General features: G+C 37.1%; 1 protein-coding gene across 3 annotated transcripts in view; it reads right to left on the minus strand.

Annotated features, from left to right (window-relative positions):
- Positions 1-1,057: 1,057 nt before the first annotated feature.
- The window catches only part of LOC128230082 (uncharacterized), a 32,514-nt gene continuing 18,541 nt past the window's right edge, over positions 1,058-15,030 (minus strand). For all 3 annotated transcript variants that reach the window (XM_052942078.1, XM_052942077.1, XM_052942079.1), the window contains 6 exons: positions 13,360-13,423; positions 12,831-12,888; positions 11,123-11,275; positions 4,913-5,128; positions 2,866-2,963; positions 1,058-2,001 (listed from right to left, as the gene is read on the minus strand). In XM_052942078.1, the coding sequence (XP_052798038.1) occupies positions 1,894-2,001; positions 2,866-2,963; positions 4,913-5,128; positions 11,123-11,275; positions 12,831-12,888; positions 13,360-13,423 (697 nt within the window). In that variant the 3' untranslated portion in view covers positions 1,058-1,893. The remainder of the gene's footprint in view (positions 2,002-2,865; positions 2,964-4,912; positions 5,129-11,122; positions 11,276-12,830; positions 12,889-13,359; positions 13,424-15,030) is intronic.

The raw sequence follows: 15,030 nt of genomic DNA on the forward strand, positions 1-15,030 counted from the left end.
CTATTTTATTAGGCCATGAGAATGTGCACTTGGTTGGACTAGAACCTGCTACATTTCCGAGAAGACACCGATGCTGTCTATTTTAATAGGCCATGAAAATGTGCACTTGGTTGGACTAGAACCCGCTACATTTCTGAGAAGACACCGATGCTGTCTATTTCAATAGATCAAGAGAATGTGCACTTGGTTGAACTAGAACCCTTAACATTTCCGAGTAGACACAGATGCTGTCTATTTTATTAATCGGCCAAGAGAATGTGCACTTGGTTTGGCTAGAACCCTTAACATTTCTGAGTAGACACTGATGCTGTCTATTTTAATAGGCCATGAGAATATTCATTCGGTGGGACTAGAACTTGCAACTTTTGGGAGAAGACAGCAGAACTGTCTTTTATGACAGGCCATGAGAATGTGCTTTTTGTTGGAATATAACCTGTATCCTGAGTAGACACTGATGCTGTCTATTTCGAAAGGCAATGAGAATGTTCACTTGGTTGAACCTTTCTATATAGACTGCTTTAAGTTTAAAATAACCATATAGTACACTGCTTGGGGCCACTCATACTAAAATAGGATTTTTGATGTGGTCTTTTTTGACAAGCATAGAAAAGATCCACTTGGTGGGATTAGAACCCACAACCTTTTGGGCGAGTGAAACACCTATCTATGCTACTAGAACAGTCAAGTCTACCCATAACGCTTTAAAAACATCCGGTAGAAAATTATGGTAAGCTGCATGCACAAGAATATGCTTACCCAGTGATCCAGAAATAAATAACAAGCTGTATAGTAACAATTTGATACACCACAGGATTTGGGAGCTAAAGCCCCTTAATTAAATTGTTACTAATGAGATTATGACATAAAATTGCAAATGCAAGTGCTTTTTTCACAACTTCTATTTAAGGGGATGAAAATCCTGTAAAGCAATACATATAATTAAATATGAACTTTCGTTCAGATTATGAATACAAACAAGATCAACAAACCCTTTATAAACATTATTTATTTTAACAGAATGTTTAACAATTATTCTGAACATTTTAAACGACACGAACTAGTATAGAAAACAAGAAATGTAATAAAGCATTGAAAAAGCTAATCCCAATAAAAATGGGGTACAATTAACATTCAAATCAATGTTTTGTTCTGTTCTGTTAAAACAACTGAACACATGTTCAAACAAGTAAAATTGTATTTTGAGGTTTTCTATTTTGAGGTAGTTTATTTTGAGGTAGTTTACACAAGGAGACAGGCAGAATTTTGAGTTTTTAGATTAGACTATTTCAAACACTTTACAGCTGTACAAATGGTCAAACAAGAAAAATTCACTTTGAGGTTTTTATTTCATGTAGTTTACAATAGCAGACAGGCAGCATTGTGATTTTAGATTAGATTATTTCAAACACTTATTAAACAGAAGTACACATGTTCAATATTTTTTTCTTGATTTTTTTAAGTAAATGATTATCCAGATGTAAAAGTGTTCAATATCTTTTTCTTAACATTTTTAGGTAACTGATGATAAAGATGTACACATGTTCAATTTGTTTTTCTTCATATTTTTAGGTAAATGATTACCCAGATGTACACGTGTACAATATTTTTATGTAACTGATTACCCAGATGTACACATGTTCAATATTTTTTTCTTCCTATTTTTATGTAACTGATTACTGGTACACCAGGAGACAGACAACACTTAGTGTTTTTTGACTAGACTGATTCAAACACTTTATAAAACATATACACATGTTTGCTATCTTTCAACCAACTGGGAAATTTTTGACAATACCCTGGTCATTTTGTGGTAAATATGTTAACCAACTTTCAAAATACTCCTGTCATTCTGTTGTGATTTTTTTAATTCTTCCAACTTTTGTCATGCACATGTCATTTAACTGTCAATTTTTGGACAAGTCTGTCTTTAATGGCTTGGAGTCTGCGAATCTCAGCATTGTAGATTCGTTCCTCTTCCAGACTCACAATCTGTCGCAGCTCCTGCAAACACAGAATATATCATATGCAGAGCATTGATTACTCATCAATCAATTTCAGGAAGGTTTGATTTTTGCGTTATTTTAGCCTATCAATCAGGCTGTCAATTTAAAACCAGAAGCGAAACATTTAATTAACTTTTTTTTCTGACATTAAGTAAATTAGGTCTTAATTTTTTTTACAACTCCCAAAATTGCTTGGCAATCGAAAACTGGTGCTTTTATGTCAGAGGAAAGTGTCCCATTCTGGGAACATCTTGGGCATCATTTTGAGACTAAACAACAAAGCAACATTGTATGTGTACCGGTATGTTAAGGTTGTGAATTTATTTAGCTCTATTATATAGGTGTAAATCACTGAAGTCCATTTTAACTGCGCAGAAACAGTACTAGTGTTCATTTAGAGAGGCCAAGAGAACTACTCCCCTTGTGGAGTTCAAACCAATGACTTCTTGGGTGAAAGGCAGACACCTTTACCACTTTTTTTTCTAACCTATTTTTGGGCAGGGTTCTGCCCCATTCCGAATGCAAAGACATACCATACTAATTTCTTTTTCTTTTATTTCATCATGAAATTGGACACTGAACCATTTTTGTATCAAATTCTTTTATATTCTCTGTTTTTTTAAAACATTTAATTTTTAAGAAAAATGGGAATTCCCAATCAAAATTACAATTTTTTCCCTATCAGAAAAGAACTTGCCCAATTCACAAAATGATGGAAAAGATAACTTCCACTTGACCAAGTTAGCAACAAAGGAAGTAAAAAAACTTCTAAAAAAACAATTGAACATTTACTATTTAAAATTATTTGAAAAAAAGTATATTTTTGTACATGAACAAGAATTGTTTTTATATAAGACCTCACCTGTCTAGAAATGAGAACTGTGCTACCCTCGTATCTCCAGTAACAGCCCCCATTCTTAATCATGTATACACACCCGATACTTGACTTGACTTGAATTTCTGGAAATAAAATACACTCGTCACATGAATATTATTAGGGATGAGACGATACAGTGAATATCGATACTGTATCGATATATGCTGTTGCCGATACATATCGATACACAAGCCTGTCATATCGATACGACTTAGTCAAATTTCCGTGACAAAACTGTTTCATACCGTTCCTTAATCGGTGCAATTTGTATTATTCGGTGTAAATTTTATCCTTTTGTAATACGCCTTCTCATTGGTTGATTGGTTAGGAGTAGCCAATAGTATGCGTTGTTAAGAAAGCGCTCGGCATAATCATCAGTATGGCGGACGAAAGAGATTTTGTAGAATTGAGCAAGCCGAAAAATACCTCATCCCGCATCTGGGATTTCTTTGGGAACCCAGTGTATCTAAGAGATGGTAAGAAGGTAGTCGAGCGTGAGAATGCAGTATGTAGGTTGTGCAACAAACTCGTAAAAAACTGCAATAACATAAATTCTAGTCATTGGTGTTCTAGTCACATAGTAGCCCAAAGAATGTATTAGTATGTATCTAATTAGTATGTAATAAGTAAAGTTAGATTATATAAAATAGGAAACATTTAAAAATGCTAATGAAGATATTACTGTAAAATTTTACTTTTAACAAACTAGTCAATATATTTTTTTCTATAAAATCATTACAATAATGTTAGAAAATATTTCTATAGTTATCATTAAAATTAACACATTGGTTGTTACAAATTTATTATATAAAATAATAAAATTCTGGTTTCTTTTGTGTGTTTCTGTAATTGTGTTTGCGTATCTGTATCGTATTGAAAATATCGTATCGGCATGTAGTTGTATCGATACGCATCGTATCGCCTGATGATCGTATCGTCTCATCCCTTAATATTATAGAGCTCCAAATAAGGTTTTTGTATGATCGCAGGAGGACAAAAGTTTGACAACTAGTTAATTGTTAGTTCCAAATTTAGAAATCTTAATTTCTTAAATTCTCTTTCTTCAAAGGGATTTACATTGTTTCGAAACTAGAGTATTACGTATTGTTTACTTACTCTTAACAACATTTGTATTGTATTCGTATTATTGAGATTATCTTAACATGGACACATGTACCAAGTTTCATAGTTAAGGTGGCTATTGAGATTATCTTAACATGGACACATGTACCAAGTTTCATAGTTAAGGTGGCTATTGAGATTATCTTAACATGGACACATGTACCAAGTTTCATAGTTAAGGTGGCTATTGAGATTATCTTAACATGGACACATGTACCAAGTTTCATAGTTAAGGTGGCTATTGAGATTATCTTAACATGGACACATGTACCAAGTTTCATAGTTAAGGTGGCTATTGAGATTATCTTAACATGGACACATGTACCAAGTTTCATAGTTAAGGTGGCTATTGAGATTATCTTAACATGGACACATGTACCAAGCTTCATAGTAATGATAATTATTGTCGGTGATTTTCTTAACGTGGACACATGTGCCAAGTTTCGTAGTTATAGTTTAATTGAATTTTTGACAATGAAACTAATGCTATGAATATACCTTAACTACTGAAATTTGCTTCAATGTGGTATAAATAAACAGACAAGCAAATAAACAATAATATCACTTCGGCCATTTTTCATCGAAAACAACCTCCGATATATATGGGCGGTTTACAGAAGTCTTCTCATTGAACTACGTAGAAATTGGATTGTGAAGTAATTTCAATTGAGCACAATTTAGCCTAAGGACTTTTCTCTTAGGAATCTTAATTATTTATGCAATAATACACTTGAAAACATTTTAAACTTAGTGATACAAGTTACACGTTAAAACACTACAATATATTAATAATATTAATAATGTTAATTTTACGAACTACTTTTAATATTGCACCGGCATACATCAGAGGTTGTTTTCGATGGAAAATGTCATGAGTTCTTCTGATTGGCAAATAAAAGGTTTCACTTACCAATAACAAATAGGTCTTGAATAAGTTCTTGTGTGTTGGGATCATATACTGGACAAGCACTAAACTCAAACTGCGAGTGGAAGAGAACTGGTTCGATCCAGTCAACCATCATCTGATCAATTCCAAGGCGAAACTGGTCCTTCTCATCCCTAGACAGTTCAAGCCCAAGGACTTGACTGTCTTTTCCAAGGCCACAATAAATGGTCCCTCCAAAGCCTGCAGAATTGAAAAGATGAAAAGTTCAGTTAACAAGAGATGTTAGTGAAACATTTATGCCCCCTTGGGAGCCAAATTGTTAGTAGGATTTGGACACTTAAATAAAAAATCAATAGGGTTCATCTGCTGGTCATGACCAATAAGCCTACCTAGTATGAGGTCCCTGGGTCAAAGCGTTCTCAAGTTATTGATCGGAAACCGTTTTTCATGTTAAGGTCACACTGACCTTGACCTTTGACCCACTGACCTCAAAATCAATAGGGTTCATCTGCTGGTCATGACCAATACACCTACCTAGTATGAGGTCCCTGGGTCAAAGCGTTCTCAAGTTATTGATCGGAAACCGTTTTTCATGTAAAGGTCACACTGACCTTGACCTTTGACCCACTGACCTCAAAATCAATAGGGTTCATCTGCTGGTGATGACCAATACACATACCAAGTATGAGGTCCCTCGGTCAAAGCGTTCTCAAGTTATTGATCGGAAACCGTTTTTCATGTTAAGGTCACACTGACCTTGACCTTTGACCCACTGACCTCAAAATCAATAGGGTTCATCTGCTGGTCATGACCAATACACCTACCTAGTATGAGGTCCCTGGGTCAAAGCGTTCTCAAGTTATTGATCGGAAACCGTTTTTCATGTAAAGGTCACACTGACCTTGACCTTTGACCCACTGACCTCAAAATCAATAGGGTTCATCTGCTGGTGATGACCAATACACATACCAAGTATGAGGTCCCTCGGTCAAAGCGTTCTCAAGTTATTGATCGGAAACCGTTTTTCATGTAAAGGTCACACTGACCTTGACCTTTGACCCACTGACCTCAAAATCAATAGGGTTCATCTGCTGGTGATGACCAATACACATACCAAGTATGAGGTCCCTCGGTCAAAGCGTTCTCAAGTTATTGATCGGAAACCATTTGGTATTCCGACCGACCGACAGACAGACAGACAGACAGACAGACCGACCGACATGTGCAAAACAATATACCCCACTTTTTTCAAAAGGGGGCATAATTAATAATATTGATTCATTTAAGCTCAATTAAAAGGACTGTGAGCATACTTATCAAGCTTATGAAGCTTCAGGATTCAAGCTTAACCAATACTATTTTAGAGGCCTTTCTGAAAAGGTAACAGAATACATCCCAAATGGGGCTCAAACTCAGGGGAGACACAAACATCATTGCCATTGAATTAATACAGTCTTTAAGGGGACACACATACACAATTACCACAAACACTATTACCGCGAACATCATTATCACAGACACCATTTCCACAGACACTATTACCACAGACACCATTACCCCAGACACCAATACAGCAGACACCAATACGGCAGACAACATTACCACAGACACCATTACCCCAGGCACCATTACCCAAGACACCAATACCGCAGACACCATTACCCCAGACACCAATACAGCAGACACCAGTACTGCAGACACCATTACTATGGACACCATTACCACAGACACCATTACCACGGACACTATTACCACAGACACCATTACCACAGACACCAATGCCGCAGACACCATTACCACGAACAGCATTACCACAGACAACATTCCCACAGACACCATTACCACAGACAAGATTACCACAGACACCATTACCACAGACACCATTACCACAGACACCATTACCACGGACCCCATTACCACAGACACCATAACCATGGACACCAATACCACAGACACCATTACCACAGAGACCATTACCATGGACACCATAACCATGGACACCAATACCACAGACACCATTACCATGGATACCATTACCATGGATACCAATACCACAGACACTAATGCCACAGATACCATTATCACAGACACCATTACCAAAGACACCATTTTCACTGACACCATTTTCACAGACAGCATTACCACAGACACCATTACCATAGACACCAATACCAAAGCCACCATTTTTACAGACATCATTTCCACAGACACCATTATCACGGACCCCATTACCAAAGACACCATTTTCACTGACACCATTTTCACAGAGAGCATTACCACAGACACCAATACCAAAGACACCATTTTCACAGGCACCATTACCACAGACACCATTTCCACGGACAGCATTACCACAGACACCATTACCAAGGACACCATTACCACAGAAACCATTACCACAGACAAGATTACCACGGACACTATTACACTATTACCACAGACACCATTACCACAGACAGCATTACTGCAGACATGATTACCACAGACAGGATTACCACAGACACCAATACCACAGACACCAATACCACAGACACCATTACCAAAGACAGCATTACCACGGGCATGATTACCACATACACCATTACCACAGACACCAATACCACAGACACCATTACCACAGTCACCATTACCACAGACACCATTGCCACAGACACCATTGCCACAGACACCATTACCACAGTCACCAATACCACAGACACCATTGCCACATACACCATTACCACAGGCACCATTGCCACAGACACCATTACCACAGACACCAATACCACAGACACCATTGCCACATACACCATTACCACAGTCACCATTACCACAGACACCATTACCACAGACACCAATACCACAGACACCATTGCCACAGACACCAATACCACAGACACGATTACCACAGATACCAATACCACAGACACGATTACCACAGACACGATTACCACAGACACCATAACCACAGACACCATTTCCACAGACACCATTACCACAGACACCATTACCACAGATACCATTACCACAGACACCATAACCACAGATACCAATACCACAGACACCATTACCACTGACACCAATACCACAGACACCATTTCTACAGACACCATTACCACAGACACCATTACCACAGATACCAATACCACAGACACCATTACCACAGACACCAATACTACAGACACGATTACCACAGGCACCATTACCACAAACACCATTACCACAGTCACCATTACCACAGACACCATTACCACAGACACCAATACTACAGACATGATTACCACAGTCACCATTGCCACAGACCCCATTACCAAAGACACCATTTTCACTGACACCATTTTCACAGAGAGCATTACCACAGACACCAATACCACAGACACCATTGCCACAGACACCAATACCACAGACATGATTACCACAGATACCAATACCACAGACACCATTACCACAGACACCAATACTACAGACACGATTACCACAGGCACCATTACCACAGGCACCATTACCACAGACACCATTACCACAGACACCATTACAACAGACACCATTGCCACAGACACCATTACCACAGACACCAATACTACAGACATGATTACCACAGTCACCATTACCACAGTCACCATTGCCACAGACACCATTACCACAGACACCAATACCACAGACACCAATACCAGTGTACGAAATTCGGCTTTGAATCCACTAGCCCATTCGGGCTACCAGATAGGAAATTTTACAAGCCCGAAACCAATTTCACTAGCCCAAACTTAAACACTTAAAAGTATCACTCGTTCGGAATATTTTTTGGAAGTTTAAATACGATTCCGCAACGATTCTGAATATCTAATCAAGCACGCTGATACAGTTTCAATAAATGCTCCACAATCTGAACAATGCGTCAATAATAAATTATAGTCATACATATATTAGTGTAGTCATCAAAAGTTCAGTAACTAATAAAGTTTTCAAAAAGGTAATACGAGAAAAATATTTCCTGAACATATCTTTTATTTAATGGAAAGAGTTATGCATGTACTATAAGTTCTGTTATCCAATGCATCCTTGTCAAATCAGATATGCACCAGCGATTGTGCAATGACATTTTTCTCTTTTCAACTTTCAGTTTCACTTTCAAGTTTCAGAAGTAACAACAAAAATATATCGTTGTTTATATTGCCAATATTCCTATAATTGTTCTTTAAAAATTAATGGCAAAGCTATTTAAAGGTATAAAATAGAACCTTACTGTACTGTACACAGACAACGAGTTAACTGTATATCCGACAGTTCTCCTTTCACTTTGATTAAATTTGTCAGGAAGTAAGCGAGCACCTGTTTCCTCCGCATTTAAGACAACTTTTGTAGAATGATTATGTTCTGTTCGCATTAAAAACTTAAATATCTTTCTTTTTTTATTAGCTAATAAATAAAATATATTTAAATGAAATAAATAAAATATCAATGTTGATATTGCTATTTTAGCATTGTCAATTTTCATAGCCATCGTTGTCGAAAACTGCCGACTTTATCGGTTAATTTACATAATGGGCGGAGTTAATGACGTCATAGAGTTTGACTGCTGCTAATAGACACAGTTATTGGTTAAAAACTGATCGATAATTACTTGTCACTTCGGGTGTTAATGAATTTTGGCATGTGTTTATATTTATTGATTAAATAAACAAACATTGAGCACATGGCTTGAGCCCTGAATGTAAATTTCGGCGAATCCGACTGCCGTTGTCAAGGCGACTTAATCGCTCCAGTCGCCTTGAAGGACGCATTCTTGAATAATAAGGCTTTGCGTATAAAAAACATGATGCGTAACGCGTTTAATTGGCAGGTTTTTTTAAATAACCTAAGGAAAAAACGGTAGCCCGGTCGGGCTAGTTTCTGTGGAAAATCGGTAGCCCCAGCTGAAATTTGGTAGCCTCGGGCTATCGGGCTACCGTGAATTTCGAACACTGCAATACCACATACACCATTGCCACAGACACCATTGCCACAGACACCAATACTACAGACATGATTACCACAGGCACCATTACCACAGACACCATTACCACAGATACCAATACCACAGACACCATTACCACAGGCACCATTACCACAGACACCATTACTACAGGCACCATTACCACAGAAAAGATTACCACAGGCACCAATACCACAGACACCAATACCACAGGCACCATTATCACAGGCACGATTTCCATAGACACCATTACCACAGACACCATTACCACAGACACGATTACCACAGACACCATTACCAAAGACAGCATTACCACGGGCATGATTACCACATACACCATTACCACAGACACCAATACCACAGACACCATTAGCACAGTCACCATTACCACAGACACCATTGCCACATACACCATTACCACAGGCACAATTTCCACAGACACCATTACCACAGGCACCATTATCACAGACACCATTACCACAGACAACAATACCACAGACATCATTTTCACTGACACGATTACCACAGACACCATTCCCACAGACATGATTACCATAGACACCATTACCACAGACACTATTATCACTTGCACCATTTCCTGAGACACCATCACCCCAGACACCATAACCAACCTGGTGGGGATTGAACCAAAAACCTCTTGGGTGAAAGGTGGACACATATACCACAAGACCCCTCTCACCCTGGTGGGGATCAAACCCACAACCTCATGGGTGAGAGACAAACACCTATACCACAAGACCCCTCACTGCCTGATTGGGATTGACCCATAAACCTCTTGGGTGAAAGGCAGACACAAATACCACAAGACCCCTCCCACCCTGGTGGGGATCGAACCATTATAAACAACAAGACCCCTCTCACTCTGGTAGCGATTGAACCATTAACCACTTGGGTGAGAGGTGGACACATATACCACAAGACCCCTCTCATCCTGGTGGGGATCAAACTCACAACCTCCTGGGTGAGAGACAAACACCTATACCACAAGACCCCTCACTGCCTGATTGGGATTGAACCATTAACCTCTTGGGTGAGAGGCAGACACAAATACAACAAGAGCCCTCCCACCCTGGTGGGGATCGAACCATTATAAACAACAAGACCCGGGGATCAAAACCACATCCTCTTGGGTGAGAGACGAACAGCTATACCACTAGACCCCTCGAGGTAGACAGATACACCTCTATATCACTTTTATCTATAACCTGGTCTTGATTCAATCCAATTCAGAAGAACAAGTCATTGTTTTTAAAAGCACATACCTCTATTAAGCATCCCACAAACATGTTTAGCAAGCTCCTCCCGTTTTATATCCTTTGCTTTTTTACTTGAATACAGTTCATGTGTGTCGTCGTCTTCGATCCTCATACGTTGGCCAAGAACGTACTTCAAATCACCGCCGCTCTGACTGCCAGCTATAACAAAGCAATTAAGTGTGATGATATACATATATAAACATGTTTTCACTGCATTTGTTAATGAACATAGTTTTCAAGTTGAAGACTTCAAGCAATTAAGATCTGATGTCCATGCAGATTTCCATGTAGATTACCTGGGGCAGTATTTATATTACATCTCAGTGAAAAAAATCAACTTATTTTAAATGACCCTCTACATTTAATTAAATTTCTTCATATAATTCATTGTTTTGACCATTTTCGTGCATATTTTCATAAATTTAAAGTAGAAATTCTGTTATTTTTTCTTTAAAATCAGAAAAGAAAAAAGCAATCTTCTACTACCGGTAAGTTGAAAATTCAATCGAAGTTGCTTTAAGAATATGGCTCATTGAGCTAATGTCTCTTGTTATGTTTCATACCCGACTTTAAATAAAGATTCTTGTATCTTGTACCTAAGTCAATGTGACCTTGACCTTTAACCCAATGACCCCTAAAATCAATAGGCCTTCATGTCAACTTTGATGATAGGTCTAGGCATTGTTGTGTTATCACTCGGACAAGATTTGAAAACCTTTTACCATTTAAGGTCACTGTGACCTTGACCTTTGACCAGATGACCCAAAATCAATAGGGCTCATCTACTGGTCAGGCCCAACTTTCATGTCAAGTTTGATGACCATATGTCCAAGAATTGTCAAGTTATCACTCAAACAAGCTTTGGTCTACCGACAGACCAACCGACTGACATGTGCAAAGCAATATACCTAACAAGAACACTGCAAGTAGCTGCCACAACTCATACTTTTTTCCCAGATGACCAAGGGGCATAATTTAAGGTAACCAAGGGGCATAATTTAAGGTAACCAAGGGGCACAATTTAAGGTAACCAATCCATTGTTAATGCAATAAAATAAATGTTTTGCATATTTCTAATGTTTCAACTGATAGCATTTCTTCAATAAATCTGAAATTGCTATATAATTATAGTTAATTTTTGTCTGATTACCTCCCTTCAAATGATCATTTAAGGAATGAGTTGGGTGATTGGTATCATTATCGGAATATGAGCGCAGTTGGAATGGTTAAAGTGTGTGGACTCCATGCAGACTTTAACTAGCCCAACTGCATTCATATTCCCAATAATGACAGCAATTGCATAATTTGTTACTTATATAAACACCAATAGTTCATGATTTCTTTCCAGAATTGTTATCTTTCCAGAATTGTTAAAAATATTCTTAATTTCATTTTAGAGAACTTTACAGTAATTCTTTCCCACCCATTCTGTAAATCTAACGACCCAACATGAAACTATTTCATCACTTGGGGCATTTCAGTTATGGCCTAGATTAAAGATTTCGCATGATGCAGCTGCCACGGACAACAACACCAAGGCTATATTACAATACCTTGACATTTTTCTTAAAATAAAAGATAAGCTAAAAGGATTGGAATTTTAGCAAACATTTACAATTTTACATCGCACCGACACTGCTAATGCTGACAGCGAATCAGCCAAGCCAATATTTTTTATTTGAAAACAAAAGATGAAAAACAAAACTTGTTTCACCATGCTCTAAGCTGCTTGTAAAATCTTCCTCAATATCAGAATCTTCAAAGTACTCATCCTGAAAACAAAAGAAACAAGAATTGTTTCCCCCTTAACGAGAGTATGATTATTGATAGAAGAAACATTATCTAAAAGTGAATGTATTAAAAACAAGGGCAATAACTCTGCTGGGCAGAGTTTCAAACAAGCCCCAAGATTTACAACTTAACACACTGGTTAACAGTCTTCTCAAGTTGCATGACTATAGTTAATATTCTCATTGAGAAAAGGTTGACAAATATCATGCTTTATATGCATTTTAAGTTAAGTCAAGGGCCGTAACTACTTTTACAACACATTATTTCCCAGGTGCATTTCTTCTTAAGTTGGTTTACATTTCCATTTTCATCCCTCTGACTAGCATGAGCAACACAAGATTGCATGCTCTATATACTTATGTTAACAAAGTCAAGGGCATTCACTCTGCAATTACTTGGTGCAGCCACACCCCAATTGCACATGCTACTCATGCTAAGACTGGTAACAGTACCTGCTCATCCAATGAACTCTGGGTGCTTGACTTGTGGACAGCTTGACCAGAGGCTTCCGGACCACTGAAAAATATTGACATTGTTCTGACAGCTGAATTTGGCAAAATTAAAAAAATGTCCCACTTTGCGCATTTGTGTTGCCATTAAAGCATGAAGTATTCTGAATATGCGAATCTTCTTGGCAATACTGACATTTGTTGACAGTTGTGGTTTTATTTGTGAAATTTACATATTGTCATCATCTTGATTTAAAGCTGAAATCTCACAGATTTAATGTTTCGACAACTTTTTTTGCGAAAATCCATGAAAACGAGTTATATAAGACTGCCACCAAAAAATTAGAATGGAGATTTTTATATTTATGTTCAAAAATTAATGTTTTATGCATTTTTCTTAAACCGTTAGTAATGGTTTAAGCCATAAAACATTAATTTTCAAACAGAAATGTGAAAATCTGTGATCTGATCTTTTGTCAGCAGTCTTTTATTATTAGTGTGCAGATATTTACGCAAAAAATTGCTCATTCCAAGACAAAAAATAATAAAGTTGTCATATCAGTAAATCTGTGAGAGTGCAGCTTTAATAAATGGCACTAAATAACAAAGAAAAATACAAAACCAGCATTATGACATTATTTTTTTTTTAAACAGAAGAGGTTTAAATGCTCATACATTCAACATTCCTCCAAGCCTTTACAGAAAATATGCATAATTCATTGCATTGGACAGTTGGTGACTAGGGAGCCATTGAATTTGGTCTGATATATATATATATATATTGGTAAAAAGTCCTTTCCGCTAGTGAATATCACATCATATTCTCCCTAGTCACCAACTGGTCCATCATATGACAATCCTATTTTCATATCTAAATCTAGTATAAACATGCAAGAAAAACATGAGCAATATTCATTTAAAATAGAGCTTGTAAGCTCTCCAATAATAGACTTCTTCAATGACAATATTTCCTATGATAGCCTTCTTCAAATGACAATGTTTCCTGTAACATTCTTCTTTAAATGATGATATTTCCTGTAATATTCTTCTTTAAATAATGATATTTTCTTAAATATTTTTCTTTAAATGACGATATTTCCTTTAATATTCTTCTTTAAATGATGATATTTCCTGTAATATTCTTTAAATGACAATGTTTCCTGTGTATTTCTTCTTTAAATGACTATATTTCCTGTGATATTCTTCTTTAAATAATAATATTTCCTGTGATAGGCTTCTTTAAATGAAATACTTCCTGTAATATTCTTCTTTAAATGACAACATTTCCTGATTAACATCACATTTGACAGAAAAACCAAAAATATTTATTTCAGAAATGACATCACTGAATTTATCCCAGCAATGTCTGCACCAATGTCTCTCTAAAACTGATGAAAAGGTTAACAGTTCTGAATTGGATTTTTTAATAATGAATATGAGTAAAAAAAATCCAAAACTGTCATGTATATTTTTCATCGCAGATCACATTCTGGACCAATAAGAATGTTGTCAAATGAGCATAAGGGTTTTACCTAAAGAGTAATTGAAGGATGCTGCACCCTGTTTTTAGGTAGCACCCTTCTATGCTGCACCCTGTTTTTTAGGTAGCACCCTTCTATGCTGCACCCTGTTTTTTAGGTAGCACCCTTCTATGCTGCACCCTGTTTTTTAGGT

This window comes from Mya arenaria, chromosome 4 (assembly GCF_026914265.1).
Source record: "Mya arenaria isolate MELC-2E11 chromosome 4, ASM2691426v1".
Taxonomy (NCBI): domain Eukaryota; kingdom Metazoa; phylum Mollusca; class Bivalvia; order Myida; family Myidae; genus Mya; species Mya arenaria.